General features: G+C 35.6%; 1 protein-coding gene across 4 annotated transcripts in view; it reads right to left on the bottom strand.

Moving 5' to 3' along the window:
• Positions 1-26,834, bottom strand: part of PTPRK (protein tyrosine phosphatase receptor type K) — a 553,733-nt gene that overhangs the window by 331,412 nt on the left and 195,487 nt on the right. For all 4 annotated transcript variants that reach the window (XM_059941247.1, XM_059941248.1, XM_059941246.1 and 1 more), the window contains exon 3: positions 19,715-19,986. In XM_059941247.1, the coding sequence (XP_059797230.1) occupies positions 19,715-19,986 (272 nt within the window). The remainder of the gene's footprint in view (positions 1-19,714; positions 19,987-26,834) is intronic.

The raw sequence follows: 26,834 nt of genomic DNA, 5'->3' as shown, positions 1-26,834 counted from the left end.
ACTGCCTGAGTGTTTAAATATGGGTGGAATGCCATTCAATATTCACTCATATTACTTTGTTATAAATCATGTAGTCTCTAAGTAAAAGTGACTCTGTACTACCTCAAGAGGTTAACCTAATCTCTCCTATAAAGCGATTTTCTTAAGCTAGAAGACTTCAGTTAAAGCTGTGGCATTAAGATTCATTACTTAATTTTATTCCATTAAAATAAATTGTTCAAGCAAATCTCTTTTTCTAAAATGGAAAAGTTTTTCTTTAAAACGCTTGGACTATGTTTACACAGAATTTAAAGAGCAAAAGATTTCCACTGTTATTGCAGTTCCAAGAGTAGATTATCTCAATTACAACACTCACTTAACAATTACTTGAAGTCTTGATACCTGTCGAAATAACAGAGGTGTTTACAGTCAAACAACAAAAGCTGCACTGTGGTCAGAATAAAACACAGTCATGGAAGATCCAATCACAGCCCATGACTTATGCAATTCCGGAGCATTAAAACTACAATTAAGTGTGTTCCATATTTTGCCTGTGGCTCACTTAAAAAGACTAAGAGAGCCACACCAGTGTTTTCTGCTCTTCAGTGGTAAATTTGGGATGATGTAAGGGCTCTTTCCACATAATCCTGACAAGTAAAACCAAAGTATAATACTAAGAAAAAGGAACACAACTTCTTTACGGAAAAAAAATATTATAGGATAACCTTCAGAGTAATGTATTCTTTAATTTACGTCGGTATTGAAGGTAGCAGCATCCATCATCAGGAAAGCAAAACATTACCCATATATTTTAACTTATTTAACTATCCGTGATTCATTATATTGTATACAACAAGTCATTTCAAGGGATGCAAATGATAAAAATACACAAAATAATCTTTGACTTTAAGGGGAAGAAGTTACGTGATTGTGAAATGCTTAAAATAGCTAGTTATCTTGAAAGTAGTTGAACAGAAAGGGAATCCTGGCCCACTCAGGCACTTTTCTCTGTATGACACGCACAGATCATGTAGCCTCAATGAGTCTCCAAAATCAGGGGGTTGGATAAAATAATCATTAAAGCCTTTCAGTTGAAAACATGTATAACTCAACCAATTACTAAGTTTAAAAGCCATCTTTATGTCTATTAAGAAATGTGACTGTGCACAAAAAAAAAAAAAGCATTTCAAGATTTATATGTTTAAGAGAATTGAGAATATTAAATTCCCAGAGAATTCATTTTAACATACAATCAGTATATGTTCCCTATTACATCTAGGAGGGTGGTAACAGGCTGATAATCTAAAAAGGTAAAAGACAAGAAACATGTGTTTTATAAAACAAAACTTATGAGAAATGAATCATTCTAATCATAGCAGTTTAAGGACTGGATTGGCTAGCACAGCTCTATTCCTATTTTGCTATTTCTGTATTTCTTTTCTTAAATAAAAATGTTTCTGAAAATAAGAATAGCTCTTTATTCTACCTGTCTTCTAAGCATTTTCTTCTCAATTGCTTTAGAGGAGACTTACTGTTTGCAAGTTTGAAAAGAGAGAAAAGAAAGGTTGATATGCCTTTCAGTAGATTTTTAAGAACCTCCTTTTCAAAGCCACCATTTCATTGATTTATCACTGCCATTTGGTGCAGAACAATTAACAGCTGAAATAAAATTGACTAATGGAGAGGCTTGAACAGATTTTCCGTTTTCTTTCCTTTTTTCCCTACCTTGCATGAATCACCAAAAAATATTAAATTCACTGTCTATATTACTAGCAGCTTAGAGGATTTAAAGTTTCCTTTTCTCCGCTATCTGGCTTGAATAGTTAGTCTAGGCATTTTTCACTAGTACTTAGACTGTTTATAGAAAATAGAAAGGAAAGAAAATGTCTATTAGAATGTGGAAGGATTCTTTCAGCAGGGATACTGAGAAACTGAAGAAAGCTACAGAAAAAAAACGAAATCAAGAAAAAAATAGAAATTAACTACTTACAGTTAGCATTACAAAATACCTATAATTTAGGAAGAAAAGACTCTCCATGGAGACTGAAAAATTGGATCGCTCAGAAAAACATAGAGTCTGTCATTTTCCCAAATAAAATTTGTTTGATGTAGAAATTTTTAAAACCCAATTCCTCAAATCAAATAAAAATTTAAAAACTCACCCAGGGCAATCCAAATACAATTGCATTGCATAAAATTAGTATCCTTCTACTAATCAACCCACCAATATTTATTAATTATCTATTACGTGCTAAGTATTATAATGGGTGCTACAGGGACTACAACAAAATGATAAAACTTGGTACCTTTTGTTCAACAAAAACCTTCAGAAAGTTATAAGTCAGTGAAACACGAATGCCAAAATAATGATAGAAAGGGTTTGATTTAGGTTTTCCAAGAAATAGAACAATGGGTACAATGGAATGATGTAATGAATGAAAATAAAAAGCACCAGACAATCTAAAGAGAAACTAATTTAGAAGAAGAGAGATTTTGTAGAGGAAGATAAGGTAAAGCAGAGTTGGGGCTAGACATAAGAAAAACTGGAAAGCCTTAGGGAGTAGACCCTTTAGCATGAGAACAACGAGGAGTTAATAAAGGCATTTTAATTGGAGAGACTCAAAGTCTTGCTTTAGAAAGATTAATACCAATATAGTGTCAGCACCCATGATTAGGTTAGGAAAAATAGAGATGCAGGGAGTCTACTTGAAACATTACAGAGATATGAGGTTTAGGTCGCATCGTATGAAAAGGGCAGTAGCAGAAATAAAAACAATCAGATAAAAACTCATTTTAAAGGAAACATTCAAAGAATTCAGGAACTTGTTAGATGTAGGGGTGAGGGCTGGGAAAGCGTAGGAAAAGGAATTCTATTTTAGATATGAGTTTAAGGTGATGTACATCAACATGGAAATTTTTAGCAGGCAGTTGGAAAGAGGGCTCAGGGCTCAAGAAAATATATCAAAACAAAATGCAAATATGAATTAAATACATATACACACATTCAGAGACAGGGAGGGGAGAATGCACATTCATGAGTTCAGCACCAATAAAGATGATCATAAAAAGCCCTACTTCACACCATATATAAAATCACTTCCAAGATCCCTAAATACTTAAATTTTAAAGGAAAATCATAAAATGTTTAAAAGAAACATAGACAAAAATAACCTCAGAGTTGGGAAGGGTTTCTTAAAACGTTTTTTTAATCTGTACATGAAATTTCAATAAAATCATCAACATTAAAGTTAAAATTTTGTCTACAGAACTGTACCAAAAGTGAAAACTTAAAGCCAAACTTGAAAAAAACACATTATTGTCAAATGATTAATATCCAGACTAAGTAATGTTTACCAATTAATAAGAAACGGATAAAACAGTAGAAAAATGGGCTAACGACATAAATAGGCACTTGAAGAAAGTCGAAACACAAATACAAACATTCGAAAATCCTCTCAACCTCAACAATACTCAGAAAAATTCAGAAAAAGAATTGCAAATTTCGATTACAATCTTACACCCACTCAATGGAAAAGGAAATCTGAAAAATCTAAAAATACCTTTCTGAAAAATCTGAAAATCTAGCAATATCAAGTATAGTTATTTTGGGTAAGAATATACAATAATAGAAGTGTTTACACCATGTTGGTTGGAATGCCAATATTCAACCACTTTGGCAAACAACTTAGGGCCATCTTATCAAGTCGAAAATGTATACTCCGCATGACTTTGCATTTCACAACAAGAGAAGAGCGTGTACCTGTGCACAAAGACAGATGCACAAGAATGTATGCACATGCACAACATTTCTTTGTAACACAGCAACTAGGGAGCCCAAGAGCTACCCAAATATCCATAGGCAGAAAACTGGATAATTACTTTTAGCATATTCAAAAACAGAATACAATACAGCAGTGAAGAAGAATACAGCTACACAAAAAACATAGATGTTACGGATATTGAATGTTGTGGGGTTGGCAGCAGCAGTTAAGTGGCCCAAGATGCATGGAGCATGATACCATTTATATAATATCTCAAAAACATTAAAAATTTAATAAAATATTTGTTTTAAATAAGTCAAGGTAAGAAAAAGAAAGTCTGAATGGAAAGAGACTCTCAGAAGGGTCTGGTGATATTACTTCCGTTGATTTATGGGTACATGTACATTTGTTTTACTGTTCTTTGTATCTTGTGCATAGTCATATTTTTATAAAATATTTCATTAAAATAAATATTAATAAAAGAAAACTGACTAAATACTCAGAACTGCTTACATTTAGAAGAATTAGACAGAAAAAAAGACCAGAAAAGGATAAAGATGAATAAATATTCAGAGACATTTAAAAAAAAAAGGATAATATAGGCTTTTAGATTTAAGGAAGAAAAAGAGAGTCCAGGAATGTCAAATGTTACACCGAAGTCAAGGGGAATTGGAACGGGAAACAAATGTTAGAGACATCATCTCAAGACAGTAATTTTCAGATGCATGAAAGAGAGAACAACCAAGCTATAAGGTATGAGAACACCTTGAGAGGAACCTGAGGCAGCAAGTAACAACCACCCTCTGCAGAAGCTGGACTGTGGAGATAGCTACGCATGGAAGTACAGCACACATTTTTTTCAGCTGGATGAAACTTTGCATGTTTGTGGAGAGAGGGGCAGGCAAGTGGGCACATGGGACATATTGGGGTGGGCCTGGAGAGAGGAACGAAAGACACAGGAGAAAGGAGGTAACTGTAGAGATTATATGTCACTTTTAAATAAATAATATTATAATCTTGGGCATTAAAAAATGATAAGGTAACTATTCCCTAAATGTCTCACTCAACAGTCAGAAAAAATAGTCAATAGGCTATAAATTACACCTCTGCTACAGAATGGCTTCTTAGTTCAAAGAGTTCAACTTTCTCATCATTCCTTTTAACTCACCACAAGTCTAATCCAACTGAGCACTCCCTAGACTTTTAAAAATGGGTCTTATTAAAGGGTATGGCAAAGCATCACTTGTCCCACTCCCCAATTCTCCTAGCTCCTGGTCCAAGGACAAGATTCTCTCCTAAGAGGGACACTGTTTCCGTTGGGACAGGGGTGGTAGATGCTACTGGGCCTCCAGAGCAAGGCTGAAGGCAGAGAGGGGTGAGGGAATCCAGAGTCTAGGAAGAGTCAAGAGTCTCTGGGAATGACCCAAACAGTAGGGAAGTGTCAGAGACCAGATGCAGAAGCCCTGGTCTATAAGTGAGGCTCTTGGACCCTTCACAAAACAACAGCTATGCAGGGATGCAGGGAGCTGCTCTGTAAAACACCTTGAACTTCCTCTCACTGCAGGCACTGCCTCCAGAGTCTTTTACATCAGAAGGTGTAATTAACTTCTCATGGCCCTAACTGCTTTATATTGCTGAAGGAGAGAACGTGGTAACACTTAGAAATTAAAGCAATTTTGTGTGGTCCGGTTGTGATAAAAAGCCCACATGTCTCTCTTAATGCATATGATTCCCTCCAAATTAAAATATTCATCATTTTAATAAATTTCTCCTTCTCCTCAAAGTTAACAAACACCATTTTTATAGAAAATTTCCCATTTGATACCAATTCACCCCCTCCAGGCAATATGATCACAAATCATGGTTTAAGTAATCTCCCTATCCACTGTCTTTTTAGTAGTGGCAATGAGATTGAAAAAATAAAATAAAAAGTTCCAGTCTCTGCTTCTACAAACCAGTGTCATCCATTTATATGACTGCTAATCGGAGATGCAAAAGTACTGGATGAGGAACAACGCTTTCTTTTTCTTTCTTTTTTTAAAGTTAAGTGTGCTATCCCCTGTCTTGACTTAACAAGCACTATCCTCTACTAAGTTAGTTATACTCTTTATGGGCTTTTACTTGAAGAACAGAGGAAATGGATTGTGACTGTCCTTCTGAGTCCCAGTTATCACATAAGGTAGCTGATAGATAAAAGATCTCACCGGGTGTAAAGATGATTTGTTAGGAAGGTTTATGTTTCTGAAGTGAGAAGAATGTTTCTGCAACGTGAGCGCTCTCTGAAGTAGAGTGGGGTTCAAGGCTGAAATTCAATTCAGGGCATAACCCCTTGACAAGGTAGCCCACTGAATTTAAGGCAGTAGAGTGATAACTAAGAAGCAGTGGATAACTTTGCCTCCTGTATTATTTGCTTGACTTTCTTCCAAAAAGAACCCTGACCAAGGAAAATCCAAAAACAAACTCATTTAAAACTTCTGTGCCTTGGGACTTCCCTGGTGGCGCAGTGGTGAAGACTCCACGTTCCCAATGCAGGGGGCCCGGGTTCTATCCCTGGTCAGGGAACTAGATCCCAACATGCATGCCACAACTAAGAGTTCCCACGTCACACGTGGGGAGCCTGACTGCCGCAATTAAGGAGCCAGCAAGCCGCAACTAAGGAGCCAGCGAGCCACAACTAAGACCCAGTGCAACCAAATAAATAAATAAATAATTTTAAAAATAAATAAATAAAAAAAATAAAACTTCTGTGCCTTATAACTCAGGCCCTTGACTAAATAACTCAGCTGGCTCCAAACTGAGAAGTAAACAGCAAAGAAAAAAAGCAGAAAGGACCTTTCACTGCATCACAAAGGCAACACACTGACAACTCTCAGGGGCTAGCAACCCTGCAAAAGGAAATCTCAACGTGAACAAGGAGCTTCCTGCCACCAATCAATAGGGCACTCCTGGTTGTATAGTGAGCGAATGCCATTTACTAACTGGGTTGCATTAAAACCAGCAGGCCCGCTTGTGAACAGCAAGCCACTTTATTTTCCAGAGATCTTGGGTCATAGCATGCCCTTTTATGGCACAAGGAAACTTACTTTGTTGGCATATGTGACACAGAACTTGTCCAACTTGGAGCCACTGGTACATAAAGCAAATAAAAGATTAGAAGCCACCCACTGTAGGAGATTAAGGACTTAACGGGCAGATGGAGAAGAGCATCACCTGGACAGCCTTCATCCTTTATAATAAAGGAAAGTTCCCCCGCAATCCCAGTGGAAAAAATAAGCTTAAATGAACAAAATTTAGCAATTCTGTTGACAAAGGCAGAATCCTTGAATAGACATTTTTTTTCAAATGTGAGTTTGTCTGCCAAAACCTGATTACCTTTCTTAATAAATAAATTTCTACCTAGCAGAAAGGGAACTAAATAACAAAAATATGCCTTGCCCCCCCACAGGTCTTCATGCAAAAATGTTGAACATCACAACTTCAAGAGTCTGGTTTGAACATATGGAGCTTGAATAATAGCAGTGTGGGGATAACCAGCAAATGCTGAGTTAAGGTCCACCTTTGATCTGCTGAGCTTAGCCTTAAAAAGAATGACTTTTAAAAATCATCACTGTCATCACGCTGCTATGCTGATTATAGACTTTTCTGAGTGGTCCACAAACATTTAGGAGTCAAATTAACAAACAAATCTCACCACCTGGATTTGGAAACTTCTGAATAATAGGGTGCAACCGATTCAACATCATCTGTCACTCCTCTTCATGTCAAAATCCTCCACTTCAGCCAGACCAGGGTGGCTGTCCCCTCACACAATATGATCATTCTCATTTCTGACAGCAGAGGGCGCTATCTATGCCTGGCAATGAGGAAACCTAAACCCCTTTTTACTCCTGCTTTTGCATACCCAGATCCCACTCCATTTTTGTCTGACCACAGAGCCTGTGTGTTGCTTCCTTCTTGGAGCTCCTTTAACAGCATTGTTTTCTTCACTTCTTTGGCCATTTAATTAAATAACAATACAAGACCGCCAATATGGAAGTTTCATCTCCCTCAGAAGACTTTTTTTTTTCCCATTGTTTTATTATGGCATTTTCAAATATATATAAAATTAGAGATAACTGTATAACAGAACCCCATTTAACCATCACCTACCACCAAAACTTGTCAACACATGGCCAGTTTCCTGAGTGGACTCTATATTCCGTAAAGAAAGGTATGAAATTGTTTTCATACTTGTTTGTTTTCTCCCAGAGCCTACATTAGTGCCAAGCATGTAATAACAACTCAGTAAATACTTGGTTATGGAAAGGAATTGAAATCCAATCCACCAAAGTTCTGAGCTGGCCCTTAAGTGTTCAGCTTACTTCATCCAATCAATTCTTGACAGACAAACCATAAAAATATTCAATGTTTTTAAAGAAATATTAGCAAATAATAATAAGGAAGAACTTCCTGAGATATTGTATGGAAGTGAAATAACTATAACCTTACTCTTATCCCATCACTTAATATTTAATCAGCAAATCAAATTTTCTTTTGAGACCGAGACTGAAAAATCATTATCAATAAACAAACAGACAGCCTGATACATAAGAGAGGAACTAGAATTTACCTTTAGGGGACCTAACTCAATTCTAGCTAGCAACATGACCTTAAACAAGTCACTTATCCTCTCTCAGTCCTTATCTCTAAAATAAAAATAGTTCTCCTTTTCCTAATGACCTCTAAATGCTACTGTGAAGATGAATTTTTTTTTTAATTTGTCAAACTGCTTTCAAAATACAAAGCACCACATAAATATTACACTGTCTTTACGGCACACCCAGTCCCTTTTCAAAGAGGTTCTATAATCCACTTGGGGGCACAAAACATAAAACTCTCTGAAATATTACAAGTTAAATGTCTAAATAGCAATGTAAGCAATAAAGATATAAGGAGAAGTGAAGTGACTAACAAATGCTTCATGGTAGAAGTGGGCATAACGTTGGGTCTTAAAAGATTAATAGAACCTGGGCGAGGCAAAGGAAGAAACAAAGGCATTTTAGAAGGTATATATATAGTATATAATATATATTATATAATACTTATATATAAGGTATACATATTATATATAAGGTACATAGTATATATATTATATATTTATATATTAAGGTGTATATATATATATATATATATAAAATATGATATATATATATCATATTTACATTCACATATACACGCAAAGTGCCCAAAGAACAATTAGAGCATCTTGCAGTTTGACTAAAGCAGAGGGTGCCTGTAAAAAAATAATGGTAAAGAGATTGGAGCAGTTGACTGAGGCTAAATTATGAAGGACCTCAAATGAAGGCTAAACATTTTGACTTTAAAGGAAACACTGGCAAAATCTGAGGAGGTCAATATCAGCAAAATACCATCCCCCAAAAGTAACTGATTTATAATAGAATTGAAGGCAAGGGAAACAGAGAACTGTTACCATTATCAAGAGGGGACACAAGCAGAGCTGTGACTGGAGAGTAAGCTGTGAAAAGACTAAAGAAGAATATATATTTGGAACATTTCCAAGATGAGACCAAAAATGAGTAAATAGAATCCCTTTATAAAAATCTTTTTAGACATGTTGAAAGTCTTTCCTTGGATGACAAAGCTCCACATAACTAGAACCTGCCCATCTCATCCTAGAAAAGGTCTCCTTTGACCATTCCTCCACCTGTCCTCTATCCCTCCACGATGCCAATCTCCCCAAATTTAGGGCCTTGAATTAGCTGTTTGCTCTGTTTCTGCTGCATTTCCCTGATCTTTGTGTGCCTGGACCCCTTTCACCATTCAGATCTCCAGGTGAAAAATCACTTTCTCCTATAGTTTTTCCTGAACCACCTGGTCCAAGATGGTTTCCAGAACTCTAACTCTCACATTATTCTACTTCCATTTTTTAGCACTTATTGCATTCTGATATTTTGCTCATTTATTTATCTATCTGTTTTCCCCCCTCCCACCCCTAGAGTAGAACTCCTGGGAGAATAGGAACCTTGAACTGTATATCCCCAGCAGCCAGAATAGTGCTTGACATAGATTAGGTTGCTTTGATAAATACTTGTGAAAGGGATAAATTAGTGAGTCATTCATGGTGACATACAGAGAAAAAGTCAATGTTATTGTTGCTATTCCAGGGCCCCTACCTTCTTCAGGCTTGGATATTCTACTTCCCTAACATGCTGTGACAGAATCCCAAATCTTTTCAATTCTATCTCTTTTTGACTTTGCTAGCTTTAGTTGGTACCTTTCATTTGTAAATAAGAGCGTTAAAGAGAATACTTTGAGGCTTTCATTACCTCATAAAACACATGTATAATTAGTAGACTAGCTATCATCCCATATTGTAGGGACTGAAACTCAAAAGGTCACACAAAAGAGCCACTCAGTGAACAAGGACGTGATGATCAATGGACCTGGGATTGAACACAGACCAAAAGGCTTCTAATTTAAACCTTTACCCTATATATAAAATGACCTCAGCTTTATTCTCTACCAACATAAAAAAATGAGACCGTCTACTTCTAATTCTCATGCAACATATCACAAAACCTAATGTTATAAACATACTCAAAAAATAGTTATTTGGTTATGTATTTATTGGTTTGCTTATAACTACCTCTCCCCAAAGGAAGGGGGTGGATAATATGAGGGGAAAACATAAAAGAAAAAGAAAACAAACAGCAACCAAAACAAAAACAGGACAGAAATTCACTCTGATATTTATGGGGCTAAACTGACTTCATTCCTTTGTAAGTTTAACATACTGAAGTTCACAACCAAACCAAAAGTGTCCTTTAATAAATATTAACCCAGAGAATCGCTGTATCTGTTCCCAAGTATTATATTTGTGCTGCTGTTGCAAAACTCCAGGATCTAAAGATGTTGAAGTTTGAACCAATCTTTGATCTCTAGGTGCTAGAAATTTTCCATTCTTTATTACTTTATTGAATTATTACTTGGTATAAATTTATGACTATACACCTTATTTTTTTTTATTTTTGACAATATTTTATTAAATACATAAAATAATTTTAATCAATATATAGGGTAATACAAAATAACTCACTCAAAAATTAAAATTCCTCAAATTAAGTTAACTCAGTCAATAAATGTATTTGTTTATAATCTGGGTGTCCAGTCATATAGATGTTTTTAAAATATAAGAATGTAAATATAATGTAAACACCTTATTTTTAAGCAAAAAATGAGAATTGATTTACTGCTTCCAGAAAGCTGAGAAGAATGATTTTTTTAAAAGATCATTCAAAGAATATTAAGGATCTAAATCTCATCAGGGAATTCCAGTGGTGTGTGCAGTGGTTATTTATGTAACTAAATGCAGAAATAACAGGTAGCAGCTAGCTTTATAAGGACAGCTTTAAAAATACCTTTTGAAAATCAAAACAGCTAAAATTAACCATAATGTCCACTAGATTACATAAGTGGATGTTTTAATTTACAGTGTCCAAAGTTTGCTTTCCTTTAAATTCCAACTTTTATTACTAATAACAGAATAATCAAAAGGAATAGTAAACTAGATACGAACTACAAATATGTCTCACATTTCCTTTATATTTCCTCCCTACCATACTCTTTCAATTGAAAAGCTTATGCTAAAATAGATAATTACAACCTTTCCTTTTTCCATTATGTTCTAAGAATGGAAACTGAAATCACCACAGCAAAAAAGTTAAATTTTAGATAAAAACATAATGTCATCCAGTTTAGTTTTGTTTTTCCCTTGAGGAAGCAATATTTTGTTACACACCACGTAAACATAAAATAAAGAAAAATCAGTCTTTGACATGGAAATGGACAAAGAGGTCGCATAGAAATTCAGATTGTACAGAAAATCAAAAGCCCTTGGTGGGGGTGGGGGGGGAATTCCAATTAACCATCAAAGTCAGCAGACATAAATCACTGAACAAAGAATTGATTTTAAATTGTTATCTATATTTTTCTCATTGATATGGTATTGCATTAATAAATGGTACAGCATTGTCAGATTAAACGGATTAGAAGGAAATGGTTCTTATATTTTTTTGTATTTGGCTAGGAATCCTGCCCCAGTAGTATACATTTTTTTTTTCATCTTGGTACATGAAGATTAGCCCATTAAATGTATGTAATTAATGGATACTGAGGTATGGAAAACAAAGAATCAGTAGTGTGTTAATTTGGATTCAACAAGATGGGCTGAACGCAAGTGAGTGAGCAAGCGAGGTACGGGCATCTCTTCCACCCTTTGGAGCATCTGTCTTCCCCAGTCTCCTTGGATGAAACAAACGCCTAAGAAAAAGTCATAAGCTGAACAAACACTGCCTAACTCTGCTTACTGCTCATTATTTTTCAATCTGCTATTAAAAGGGAAGTGCATTAATTTCATGGAAATATTTCTCAAAAGAATTAGTGAAGGGACACTTGACAGCTCCTGCTACACTAAATGAAAACAGGTATGACTTAGTAGAATAACAACAGACTTCTGTCATATGCTTGCAATAATCACTGTGTTAACAGGACTCTTTTTTTCATTTATTTACATTTGTTTACACACTCTAAGTTTCATCAATGAATCAATGCAAACAGAGTCCAAAGGAAAAGTAAAGCAGGTGTTTTATAATAAAAGCAAATCACCATCAGGAAACAGAGAGAAGTCATCCTCATAGGATGATAAGTTTTAAGAAAACGATGACTATAATAATGTGAAAGTTTTTTCAAACCTATTTGGAGTACTTTAAATGAAACAAATAAGGAAACATTAAGAGTAAAAATGAGCAGCAAAAAGCTGCTTTGTTAACAGCCTATCAAACAGAAGGTAAAAATGAGCCAAAATGCCCATGTTAGGCAATTACTGTTACCAGAACTAAAATAAGCCTATTTAGTTATGAAGTTAGTCAACTTCAGATGTCACTGATATGGCTAAATTCCAAAATTTTAAAAGCAAGGTTAAATTAGTAAAAAGGAAAAGGGGAATAATTTCAACCACTTAATAACCAGCAACTTAGTCCATGTATGAAGATAAGAAACATTCACTTAGCACTTGATCAAATATTAAAACAAAGTAAAGATGACATATATGGAAGTATCCAGTTCAGTGTCTTATGCATGGTAGACACTCAACAAATTATCCTTCCTTCCTTTCTTTCTACTCCCTTCAGTCATTGACTCATTCTATTACAGTCTTATTTACATTTTCAGGTATATAGCTTTGTCTTCTCCCTGCAACTGGACTGAAAAATATTAATTGTTTCATTCATAGATAGATACGTATACTTTTAATTCTGCCATATGTCTCACATGTGCTATCTACAAACATGTGTTAAGAGGTGGGATTGCCTGAAAGGTCAACAAAGATGTGACATATTAGGGTGCTTTGGGCTGCATAGGAGAATACTCAACTAAAAGTTGTTTTGAAAGTTATTATTGTTATTGTTATTGTTGCTGGTGTTATTATTTTGTCTGAGAGTAGGCCCCTGACTCCTTCCATACTTTCTTCTGTTACCCTCAGTTTGTTATCTTCTTCCTCAGAGTTACAAAATAACTACAGTAGTGCCAAGCATCATGTTCTCATGCAACCACATGTATCTCTTTTTAATCAGGGAAAATAACACCTTTCCCAGAAGTCTCCCAGCTGACTTTCCATCATAACTCATTAGCCAGAGCTGGTCACATGACCACTCCTACCTGCAAAGTAAGTTGGGAAAGTAAGTAAGGTGGGAGGGTACCTAGCCAACATGGAAAAAAGTGAGTAGAATGACTATTCAACAGGAAATTAATAATATCTGCAATATTGTCATACAAGATAATGAGCCAGAGTCATTTATAATGGTTATAAATGAAGTTACAGCTGTAAGATATACCTAGTGCTATGCACTGAATTGTGTCCGCTCCCACCAAATTCATATGTTGAAGTCCTAATCACCATTGTGACTGTATTTGGAGATTGGGCCTGTAGGGGGTAATTAAGGTTAAGTGAGGTCAAAAGTGTGGGACCCTAATCCAATAGGCCTGGTGCCCTTTTATAAGAAGAGGATGAGACACCAGAGCTCTCTCTGTTCATTATGTGAGGACACAGGGAGAAGGTGGCCATCTGCAAGCCAGAAAGAGAGCTCTCGTCAGGAAACAAATAGACCAACTCTTTGATCTTTGGCCTTCACACCATGAGAGAAATAAATTTCTGTTGTTTAAGCCACTCAGTCTATAGTATTTTGTTATGGCAGCTCAAGCAGACTAGGAAAGAAAATCCATCTACAAAAGAAAAATCTTGCCACCCTCCTCTCTTCAGTGGGGCTCTACATGGTTGGATGAGGAGCAGTAAAAATTGGGAGCATTCCAAGAGCTATGGCACAGGAGTGATATCCTCTTTCCTCACTCTCTGCATGGATGGTTCATGAGCATGCTCTTACTTCAGCTCCGTCCTTCGAGATCAATCTTTTAGAGACGTTTTATTTAAGTAAACAGTCCTTTGGTTTAAGTCCCAATCTTCTTGGATCCAAAGAAGTAGCATCTCTGGAGTGTAACAAACATTTCATTGCCAAAATATCAGTGCAATGCATGTTAACACAAACCTTTAAAAAGGAGACAAAAACAAAAGACCCCAATGCTTGTCCAGTTCTTACAGTTTTTTAAACCAGTGAAAAATGTTAAGAAGAAAATGGGTGGCAAAAGTTCAGCATTTATTTCTCAGTGAATTAGGAGGTGAAGAAAAAAAAAAAAAGGCATATTCAGCTATATTATCACTTTCCAATTTCAGGCCAAACCCCTGTAGTTTTCATCACGCAACATTTTTGTGATTAATGATGTGCACCTAGTTAATGGAAACCAGCAGATTAGGTTTCCACTAATAGTTTTGGAAGTTATGTCTGCCTGCCTCATTTGGTAACAACCTCGCTGTTCAGTAAGAAACTAATGGATTTAATCCAAGAGCAGAATTTAGTTTTACACATACAAGACAGGTCAGATTTCCAGAGTGGAGAAAATAACACTTTTAGAGGTATGCTGATCTTCAGTTGAAATTTAACACTGAGATAATAACTCATAATGTTTGGGTTGTTGTTTTTTTTTTTTTCTTTTTACTTCTGTTTAGAGCAATTAAGAAATTTACAGTACTTACTTAAGGCCTATAAAAACAGGAAGAATTAGCAACTTGCAACCATGGCAAATAAAATACATGTAATATGATACTTTCTATAATTAGTATACTGAGCTAAAAAGACATCTATTACTTCTGAAGACACAGGTGAGAAACAGTTCCTTATATATTAGTTGTATCACTGCAATGCTTATGTCATAAATGCAATTTACTTTTGCTTGTTGTGTTTCACTATAGAAAGTGTTCGTTCCAAATAACGGTGGTTTAACAAAAACAATGAGGTACGGTGGAAAGCAAACTCATCTAGGAATAGAGAAATCAAGCAACAAGAATTATAGTCCCATTGCTGCCTCAAATTACTTTGGAAACAAGTCTTTTGTTTTCATTTTCCCCACTACACTTTAGATCTGCCCCTCTTAAGTCATTTAATAATGCTACATTGTTTCAAAGTTTTATCTACATATATCTCACCTTCCCATCTGGACTAGGCTCCTTAAAGGCAGACCCTACATCTGATTTACATTTTTATCTTCTACAGGGCCAAGCTAGACTGTAAGCTTCAAGAGAAGAAGGACTTTATCCCCAGAGGTTAGCATGGTGTGACCTCATGCTAATAATGTGCAAAAAAATCAGATGTTTTAATAAACAAAAAACCTTAAAAAAAAGAGAGTAGGGATGGGGAGGAATGAATAGGTGGAACACACAAGACTTTTAGGGCAGTAAAAATACTCTGATTCTATAATGATGAATACATGTCATTATACATTTGTCTAAACTCTTAGAATGTTCAACACCAAGAGTGAACCCTAAAATTAACTACAGAGTTTGAGTGATTATGATGTGTCAATATAGGTTCATCTATTGTACCAAATATAGGTTCATCTGTTGTACCTCTCTGGTGGGAGATGTTGATAATGGGGGCAGCTATACATGTGTGGGAACTGGGGGGATATGGGGAAATCTCTGTACCTTCCTCTCAAATTTGCTGTGAACCTAAAACTGCTCTAAAAAAAACTGTGTTCAAAAAGAAAAGAATAGTATGCTTTCACAATAGAAGAAAATGCTGAGCACTTATTAAATCCAATAGAGTTCACAATCTTTTTGTTTACTCATCATAACATCAACCTAATTTATGGTAAACCCCTACTATGTGTCAGATACTTTTCTAAACACTATGTATTAACTCAGTACTTAGAACAACCCAGTGAGGTGGGTACTGTTGTGATCCTCATTTTTCAGATGAGGAAACTACAGTCAAAGAGATTAAAGAATATTCCCCAGGCTGCACATCCGCTAAATAGTAGAGTCAAGATTTGCCCAGGAAGGGCTGGTCCCAGAGACAAGGACCCTTATCCTGATCTTCCAGGTAACCAAAATTCATTATTCAGAGAATCATTTTTGCCTTCATTTCACAATTTCATGTATTTTTTTTTTCAAATCAGAGGTTAAGTTTCTTGGGGTTAAAAACTGGCATCTCCTCATTATTGAATAGTCCACAGCTTAAATAATTAAATTACCACATCAATCTTCTCTTTAGGTATCTGCTAAGATGGAATCTCTGGGAAGGGAAAATCACACCAAAGGTGTGCTATATCTTTTTCAGATATTTAGTTCAACAGAAAAATGGAAAAGAGAAGAGCTAGCTTGTAAGGAGTATTTTGTTTTCACTCCCAGGATCATGGTTTTTATACAAAAGTTATCCTATACTAATTAAAGGTAGGAGCTCTCTCAGCCTATTTTCTTTTTGATTGCTTCTGTTGTTATTGTTAAAGTTGGGTGAAAAGGGGTTGTACCAAAGGGATGGTCGGATAAGGAATGGCTCAAGCAAAGAAGAGAAAGGAGTCTTCACTAGACACACAAAAGAAAAATGAGAAGTTAAAAAACAAGGTTAAAGAACAAGTTTGAAGAGTGTAAGATCTCTGGAGAAGAGAAGCTGAGTAAACTGTGGAACCAAGGAGAACAATTTCTATGAATATCATAACTCTATTTAGACTCTATAGAGTCTGAGAACATTAAAAATATGCAGTGTTTCTTTAAGAATGAAAGAGTAGGCTTATAACATGGCACATTGCAATGGCTATATTTTAATTTTTAAAAATCCATAAAGAGTCTGCATTAAGCAATAGTCAAAAGTTTTTCATGCTATTTCCTAATAGCAAAAATGCTACATTAATATAGTTGTTTCTAATTAACTGATACACAGATACCACTAGGTATCTAAATGACAAAATCGATGAAAACATCAATCAAGTAATTTATTGAGCACTAAGCACATGAATAAAAAATATTCTGCTCTGTTATTTGCTCTCATTGATTGTTAAGTTTTGCAAGTTAAGGAAAAGCATGTGGAAGCAAAGTAATCACTTAAAAAATGACCTATTGCTCAAATTTCAGTCTGCAACAAAGAGGCATTTACCCACAGGTTCTATGTATTTAGCAATCATTTTCTCTGACAAGAGATTTCCAAAAAGATCTCACTAGCCAGGCTGAAACTTGCACAGGTTCCTTTTGCACTGTTTGCTTTAAAATACCACAGGTACAAGTAACCTAGGCAGCTTTGTCATGCAAAATGAGACTGAACAAAGAAGCGTTCATCCAGCTCTTGGTACTATAACTCAACATTAAAATTAACATTCCAGAAATCTGTGCCATAAGAAAATGATATTGGGGGCGGTGAGGGAGGGATGGACTAGGAGTCTGGGGTTAGCAGATGCAAACTATTACATGTAGAATGGATAAACAAGGTCCTAATGCATAGCACAGGGAACTATATTCAATATCCTGTGACAAACAATAATGGAAAAGAATATAAAAAAGAATGTATATATGTATAACTGAATCACTTTGCTGTACAGCAGAAATTAACACAACATTGTAAATCAACTATACTTCAATAAAAAATAATAAAATAAAATAGAAACTACAATTTGGTAAAAAAAAAAAAAAGAAAATGCTATTAATATCAATGATTCAAAGATAGATCTTAGCAAAAAAATAGGAAAAAGTAATTACATGTATGCCATTTCTTAGTTACAAAGGATCAGCCATATGATACCATAGATACATTATTTGCTGGATTTATCAAAATCTACTTCTATGGGTTTTATTTTCAAAGATACAACTAACAATTTGATTCTTTAATGTACCATCTACGCAGGTAGCAAACAACAAACAGGGTTGAATATATGCAACCTTACTCCAGAACCCAAATTTTTAATAATTTTGCTAGATTTTTTGTTATCTGAGCTTTAATTTCGTTTAAGGAGGCTGAATCTGTGGACAGTTTTACTTTGCTGAATCAGAGCTTTTTCTTTTTAGTGTTAGGTTAAGCTCCAATAACAGATTCTAAAGAAATCAGTATAATGATAATGTGCTGTAAGGGTGACCCGGCAATGAGAGTTATCAACCCACTGTTGTCAACAGATGAGGCCGTTAACCTTGCTTCCGTGCTTCAGCATTAGTTTCACACACCTCCACCCACTCACCTACCACATAAGCAGCCCGCCCAGAGCTATGCGCCCTGAAGAAGCAGGTGGCTCTCCAGGACTGAAGGGAAACGTCCTTCTGTTCAGGAATAATGCAATCAACTAGTACCTAATAAAAATCCACTGAAATCTTCATAGACACATAACCCTGAATGGAGAACCTTACCTGTATGAAGTAAGAGACTTTTAATAAAATAAAAAATCAACTCAAAACAAAGCAATTAAAAGAATGCATTGATTTCCTCTCCCCTCTTCCCAGGAATAAAGATAAGCCTAACATGCTTTTTTAAAAAGCAGAAATAAAACTATTAGCTTATAAATTACTCACCAACAATAATAAAAAATATACTTTTACATAAACTCATTCCCATTAGGTTCTATAATAAGCTACGAACAGGCAAATCTTTTAAAAAGTTTAAATCTCAAGATCTAACACAGAAATGAACTTTCAGAAGAGGTAACTTTCTGTTACCAGGTCCTGAACCTTACAATGAAGATTACTGAACAACTTTCCAAACTGGTAAATGGACTTCTTTGGTTCAACCATATAAACTCTGTCACACAAATCACAATGTAGGTATTGACACTATTCATTGTCTGGTTTACTCATAATTAAATCAAACATTTCTGGGGGGGGGGGGGGGGGGGAAGATCCAAAGACATATGGACAACTTTTTTTGTTGGTTGCTTATTTTTTTTTATAGTTGGGGCTGGAGATGCCATGATAGGCCATGTAAGGGAGACTTATGAGTAATAATAAGTAATTAGAGGCAGTCAAGTGGCAGTGGGATGGAATGAAGCATTCACTTCGTCACTAGAATGAAGACTCTAAACTCTTACTGAAATTCTTTAGTGCTACCTTGAAGTCAAAACTGTCCCCCACTCAATTCTTGGTGAGGTTTTGTTTGCCTATTTTTATACTCCATGTAATTGACAAAAATATTTTAAAATTATTGAAAATGCCTCCCCCTTAGATAACATATTTCATGAAACACTATTTCATGTTTATTTTTCAAATGTTATTTTCAAGAAGCCAGTAAACCAATCCAGTCTGAATAGTACACTCAACTCAAAAAGCCTATTTCTTCCTAAACAGAGACATAGAAATATATCTGTCAATAAGCAGCTCTTTGCCAAACAACCAACAAATTTTGTACCTAAACTACATTTTTCCATATGTTGAAATATTTTCTCTACTTTGAAGACTTTGTGCCAATGTAGTCAAACATTTCCTCAAGCATAGCACTGGAGGAGAGCTAAAGAAACAATCTCTCATTCCTATGGGGCTAGTATTTACCTCTAAGTATTACATACACAGTGAGATCCAATGACATCAAAGCATGAACCAGAAAAGAAGAGGTGATTACCTGATATTCATTGGGCCAAAAGGTGCTCACTGCTAGCTCAGCCCGAAGCCAGTCTCTACCTGTGAATCCGGTCACATTCCATATTGGATTGGCAAGAGGGCCTTTATTCACCCTAACCAGTATGTTCAAAGTGCCAGGATTCAACCCTTTCTGGCTGTATAATAGGTAACTGAAGTCGATACAGTGAGTGTCGTTCTCCTTCATTGTAGGCAGCTGAAGTCTGGCTTTTTCTCCAGGGTCATGATCTGAAGAATCCACTATCATATAGGAACCTGAAATGACATTACATAAAATAAAGCTAAATAGATATATAAGCAAAAGGGGAAATATAAGAATAGAAAGAAAGCGAAAATACTAATCTATTCTGAGTATTAAATTTAATTTTAAAAGACTATCTTCCAGAACAGAGGTATAAAAAGGTATCAAACAAGTAGATGAATTGAATTTATAGTGGGTAACAGACATTGTTCAAAGTACATAACATGTACAAATTCATTTACTCTTCACAACATGTTATTATTCCTATTTTACAAATTAGGAAATTGAGGCACAATTAGTAACTTCTTCTAAGTCAAACAGACCATGTAGAGCCTGGTTCAAGTCCAGATCCCACTCTAAATAATCTCTAGTCTTGCTAAACAAAGGTCTTTTATCAAACAAACAAAAAAAATAAACAAACAAAAGAAATATGTTATTGGCCTGGTTTACATAGGGAGTGTATTTTTCCTTTTCCCCATTCATAATATTAATGCAGAGAGGGGCTAAGAGTGCAGGCACTGGAATCATTTCTGATTTCAGATGCCAAGATTATCGTTTATGCAAGTTGTGTGACCTTTTGCAATGTACTAGAACTCTGGACTTGTTCGGGGAATATGGATACTTTGCAGTGTAAGTGTGAGGGCTGAAGTTTAACATGCCAAAACCTTTAGAGCTGAGACTCTGACACACAGTAGATTCACCTACTTGAAGCCTCCTCCACTAACCTGTCAGCTAATCACCATTGCTGTTGTCCCCAATTCTGTAATAGTCCCTAAGCTCTTCTAGAGCTGCAAGAAATCTGGTTTGAAAATCACTAATCTACTCCACTACCTTTGGCTTAAACATTCCCTGGTAATCTATCATGAGGAGGCAAAGAACATAAAGAGTCTCAACCTCCCAGTTCCTCATAGTTCCACCCCCAAACACACACTCTTGGCGTGGCAGGCAAAGTCATATAGTGCTAAGTATATACATTAGCTGCTGATATTAGTCCTAGGACCTCTTCAGAAAAACAACCAGTTTTTCCCATGTCCCTTTGGATTTTAACAAAGACATGTATCACAAAAATGTAACTATTTACATTTTAAGTAATGACACCCATTTATCACACTTAACGTAGAACACAAATTTTATTGTAAAATATCTTTCCCCAGGGTGTAATTTTAACCGAAATGTATTAGATGTAGTGTTACAGAACCCAGTGTTACAAAGGTTACACTTGGACCTCTCTTACTGATGAACTTGAAGAATTTTAATCAACCCTCTGTGTCTCCTCCTTAAAACACAGTAACTGTTGCCATGACGCACTAAACACTCATTGACTACCCATCTAACTAGTTCAATTAACCCCCAACTACAAGTTCAAATCACAGCAGATAAGAGGGCTTCAACTACTTTAGAAACTGAAATTTCAAATTTTACTAATTCCTGGTCAGTGGTACTTTACGGTTCAGAAATTTTGTAAAGAGTTCATGTGATAACACTGTCAGTTACCAAGCCAAGTACAGAATAAACTTACTATAGTGACAGTAATTGACATTACTTTCGCTTCATTTTTCCCAGTTCTCATCTTCTCTTGTAACCTGGAATTCTTTTCTTTTCTCCTTTGTTCTCCCCTGATTCTCACAGATCGCACATTAATAGAATAAAATGGCCGTGTATATTTTGAAGAAATTATGTCTTTCTCTTTTAAATAGGATATCCTGGATCCCAACACAATTTATAGAAGCAGGATGTTTCTATTCTTGGTTATACACACATTCTGAAGTCCATGGTTGAATTGCAGAGATGTCTTTCAGATTCACCACAGCAGAACAGATCAATTATGGTTATGGCTTTTAAGTAGGACCAGGCCTGAGATCTTGGATAAGTTACTTCGTGTTATTGGGACTCAGCTTCTTCACAAACCTAGTGACCTATTTCTCCACGGCTATCACAACTTTTTTCAGTGACCTATTATGGCAGTAGTGGGTTTTAATTATTTTTACAAGTCTGCATCAATTATGGCTTCTGATTGTCAATTTTAAAGTAGTGCCCTCTAAATGATTTACAGGCTTTCAAATAGTTATTTTCTTCCATTGTAAAATAAACTTTGAAATAAAATGTTTTGTCTCACATTTTAATTATATAGTATGATATTTACCATTAAGACCATTTAGCAATTTTCAGCCAGTTGCACTTTTAAGCTACAATAATTTTCTTATTAAGAAAATGGGATCAGCAAAGTATATTAACTTGTAGGAATTACCAATTTGATCATTAGAAAGACAAAAGCCACAAAATAAAACCTTGTCCAAACTATTTCAGCATTTCAAGGGCATTTGGTGCAAGTTAAATAAATTTTTAGAAGTGCTGATATTTTATTTCTATAGAGTGTTTCTGCTAAATGGGCTTCTTTCAATGCAGCCTGACTATTGCTACATTTTCTGAGTGCTATGGAATAATATGTATTTATTTCACAGTTCCAGAAAGGAAGAAGCACTAGCATCAAAAAGCCATCTAAATCCTTCTGCCATCTGACTTCAAATAGTGGCAATTTACCCCGTAGGCACCATGGAGGTAGCTGCCTGTTTGACACAAGATTCCCTTCCATCATCCCAAACATAGAGAACACTATGCTATTCTTATCAACTTCTAAAAATTACTTCCACAGACTCCCAGCATAACTGGCTACCAACCAGTAGGGTCAAGAAGTGTGTAATACGTTCTTCCTTCATTCTTTATGTTATAATTTAAGCTTATTTACTATTGTTTTGTTATCAGCTAACTAATCCCTCAGATTTCTGATGAGTTTAGTTCTATTCAGTTGTAATTTAGCTATCTCAAGGCTTAATAATGAAGTATCTGTGTGTACACACATATAATGTACTAATTTTAATCAATGTAACTTCTTTAGTGTGGCCTTACAAATATTCTTTACAGTCTCTTGAGCAATAGAGTTCTCAAATATATCATTTAAGACAGAGGAGGAAAATGTAAATGGTTATAATTATAATTTTTTTTAAAGTGTAAACTTCCTGTAAAGTAATTTGTCAATGAGAATCAAAAACCTTAAAAGATATATGCCCTCTGGTCTGGCAATTCCAAATCTAAGAATGTACACTAGCAAAATAATCATGTATCTGTCCAAAGATATAGCCTAAAAAAGATGTCTATCTCATCATTACACTGCTTAAAATAAAGAAAAGCAAAAGTATTTAAATGTCCAATAATAGGCAATTTGTAAAATTATGATAAAATAGTTTGATGAATAATTATGAAGTCATTAAAAGGATATTATTAAAACCATTTAATGGAAGATATAATACGTTAAGTAAAATATGCAGGTTATAAGATATTATACTCATTTATGAAAATATATTATATTAAATAAATGCATTTGTGTAAGTGTGTGGGTGTATTCATATATGTACACATAAACATGCATTTGACTGGAAAAGAACAAAAAATACATAGCAAAATGTTAACTGCGCTATCAGGGGGAAGTTGTACTTTGTCTTCTGTTTTCTTATTTTTGTTCACATATATTCACTGCATGTTCTACAATGAACATGCATTAGATTCGCACTTTAAAAAAAAAAAGACTACATGAATGTTATCTTACATCAGGAACATCAAATGAATAATGATAAATACTTAGGAAATAAACACAGGGTTGTTGTGTTTTTTTTGCCTTTTAAAAATAAATCCTAGTTGAATCCTACAGATTAACAGCAACTTGGCTTTCAAAAACACACAATACAAAAACCAGGAACTTCTCATTTCTTTCAGTTCATTAAAAAAGAGAGAGGCTGCAAGTACTTAGACTAAGTAGCAGTTTTTATTTAAAAGAAGACACAAAGAAAACAAGTCCCATATTCATAAACACCACAGTCTAATATCTAGATAAACAAATAATGCCCAATGGATTTTCTGTACTAGTGAAAATTTTATCTTTAAGCTATACTTCTAGGAAAAACATAGTAACACAGACAATAGGATGAATTGTTAAGAAAATAATGAATGATAAATAGGTTTCCACACTTCTTCCTAAAACTCGTTTATTGTATATTAACAATATTTCTATTAAGTCAGTTTTATTCAATATCCATTGAATTTTCCCTAGAAAGTAAGCAGAGAGAAATTTCTACTTCTCTGCTTAGTACTGACCACACTCCATGATCTTGCCCCAAAGTACTTTTTCCACATTACCTCCCACTACTCTTCACAAACCAGCTTCCCCAAACTGACAGAGCGGTCACTATTTTCTCCACATATCATGCCAGTTTTCTCCTCCAGAACAGGCTCATGCTCTTATAAGAAATCCTCCGCTCATCTCAGCCCCTAGCCAATTTTTACTCACTATTCTTCTTCAGCCCCAGACGGCCTTGACCTTTCCCTGCCTTCAATACACAGTTTCTGCCTTTCTGGTTCTATCCCTTCATTATACAATACAATGTTCTTATACAAATTTTAAATAATTTGCATAGGAACATTTATCTCCCACAGAAGAGTAATAATGTTCTCTTAGAAAGCACGTGATTCATTCAGAGTCCAATAAGAAGAGAGAAGTCACACAGTAAACGTAACAGTAAAAGTATAATATAAAGAATTATTAACTACAAGAGGGTAGAGACTTTAAAAGTATAAAGAGAACTCTAAAGGTAACCACAATACCCAAGGCAGGAAAAAAAAAATGTAGAAAAGGGAGTGAGGCTGCCTAGAATCAGATCCCCTTAAAAGGTGTGGTTGCAGCCCACTGGGTGGTGAAGACCTTTGCTGGGTCACTCAGTCTAGAGCTGGTCCACACCTGCGGGGTAAGCAGGAAACGCTCCCACATAGCAGGGTTTGGAGTGAGCTATGTGAATGCTGGGAGGGCCACGGCAAGGTAGTCACCAGGCCAGGGCTGGGGCTGCAAGCTCACGGAGGCACTGCATGCAATGGGAGATGCACAGCTACGCAGGACCAGCAAGAAGAAACTAAAATACAAACAAAGTTCAGTCAAGAGTAAAAGCTCCAGGGACTTCCCTGGGGGTCCAGTGGTAAAGAATCCGCCTTCCAATGCTGGGGACGCGGGGGCCATCCCTGGGCGGAAAGCTAAGATCCCACATGCCGCGGGGCAACCCGTGTGACACAGCTGCTGAGCTCGCGCGCCTCAACTAGAGAGCCTTCATGCTGCAAACTACAGAGCTCACGTGCCACAACTAGAGAGAGAAAACCCACACACCACTGCTAGAGAGAAGCCCGTGCACCGCAACGGAGAGCTGGCGCGCCACAACGAAAGACCCTGCGTGCTGCAACGAAGACCCAATGCAGCCAAAAATTTTTTTTAAAAAAAGAGTAAAAGTTCCTTCCCACTAAAATGCCCCCTCAGCACCCTCTACTGACAAAGCTTAACATTGTGCTAGTTACAAAGGAGAAATGCTTAAAGGGTCAAGCTCCACTCTCACACAGCAGGTACTGCAGGGTAGATTTAGAGCAGCTTAGCAATGAACTGACACTGCATTAAACAACAACTTTGCATATAGTAGAGGTTCAATGAGAATTTCTTTGGTTAACTGAATGACTGAATGAGTGAGAAGGAGACAAACAGACTAGCTCTTAGAATATAACAGCATATAACTGTTGAGGCAGTACCAACTCTACTTGAGATAAATTATCTGAAAATGTCAAAACAACAACAACAAAAAAGCAAACAACTGGAACTGACTTATGCTGCTTTCAAACAGAATCATTTGATCAAAGAGTATAATGTTTGGAAGTACGCATGCACTTAACATTTTTGTCAGAGCCACTCATATATATACAAAACCTTCTATTAGAGCAATGGCTCTCAAACATTTTAGTTTTAGGAGACCCCTTTTCCACTCTTAAAAAATATTGAGAATATCAAAGAGCTTTTGTTCCTGTGAGTTCTTCTCTATCAATATTGACCATATGAGGAATTCAAACCAAGAAATTTCAAAAACATTTGTTAATTCAGTTAATATTAACAGTAATAAAGCCCTTATATATAACCCAAATAAAATATTTTATGAAAAATTACTACATTTTCCCAAAAAATATAGTATGGAGGCATATTTTTGCAAATCTCTTTAATGTATGACTTAATAGAAGATACTTAGATTCTCATTTTTACTTCTTCATTCAATCTGTTGTAATATTACACATCATGTAGCCTCTGAGAAATTCTACCATACACTCATGAGAAAATGAAAGGGAAAAAAGGAAAAGGAGTATCTTAGTGTTATTTTGACAGTAGTTTTGACCTCACAGATACTCTGAAATGGTCTTGGGGACCCATAGTGGTCCCTGGACTACATATGAAGAAATCACTATATTTTAATATGCACAATTCTCTTTAACTTCATGCTATAATGAGAACATTATCAGTGCACTTATTTATACTGAATCTACTTCCTCATTCAGTCACTGCATGGTTTAAAGATCTCTATAAAACAAAAGTCTTTACTGGGATGTTGGATGTCTGGAGAATAAAAATCAAAAAGACTGAATAGTTTTACACCAGTATTAATATAAAGGGTGTATTGATCAAGGTACATCAGAAAAACAAACAAATACACACACACACACACAAGAAAGAAAGAGGTTTATTGGACGGAACTGGCTTATGTGATTACAGAGGCTGAGAAGTACAGACCCAGGAAAGCCAATGGTATAGTTCCAGCCCAAGTCCAAAGGCTAAGTAATATTCTACCTTAATAAGAAAAGCATTTTTGTGTGTTCTGAAGACCATGTTGAATAGCTACCAAAAGCTACCAAAACACCAGCACACTGTGCAAAACAGTTAGTTCTTGGCCCTGAGTGAGATTTTCCCAGCAGAAACAAAGGACATGCCAGAAACTGTTGATGTGAAAAAACT

The sequence above is a fragment of the Balaenoptera ricei genome, chromosome 12, assembly GCF_028023285.1.
Source record: "Balaenoptera ricei isolate mBalRic1 chromosome 12, mBalRic1.hap2, whole genome shotgun sequence".
Taxonomy (NCBI): Eukaryota; Metazoa; Chordata; class Mammalia; order Artiodactyla; family Balaenopteridae; genus Balaenoptera; species Balaenoptera ricei.
This window is presented reverse-complemented; position numbering and strand designations above follow the sequence as displayed.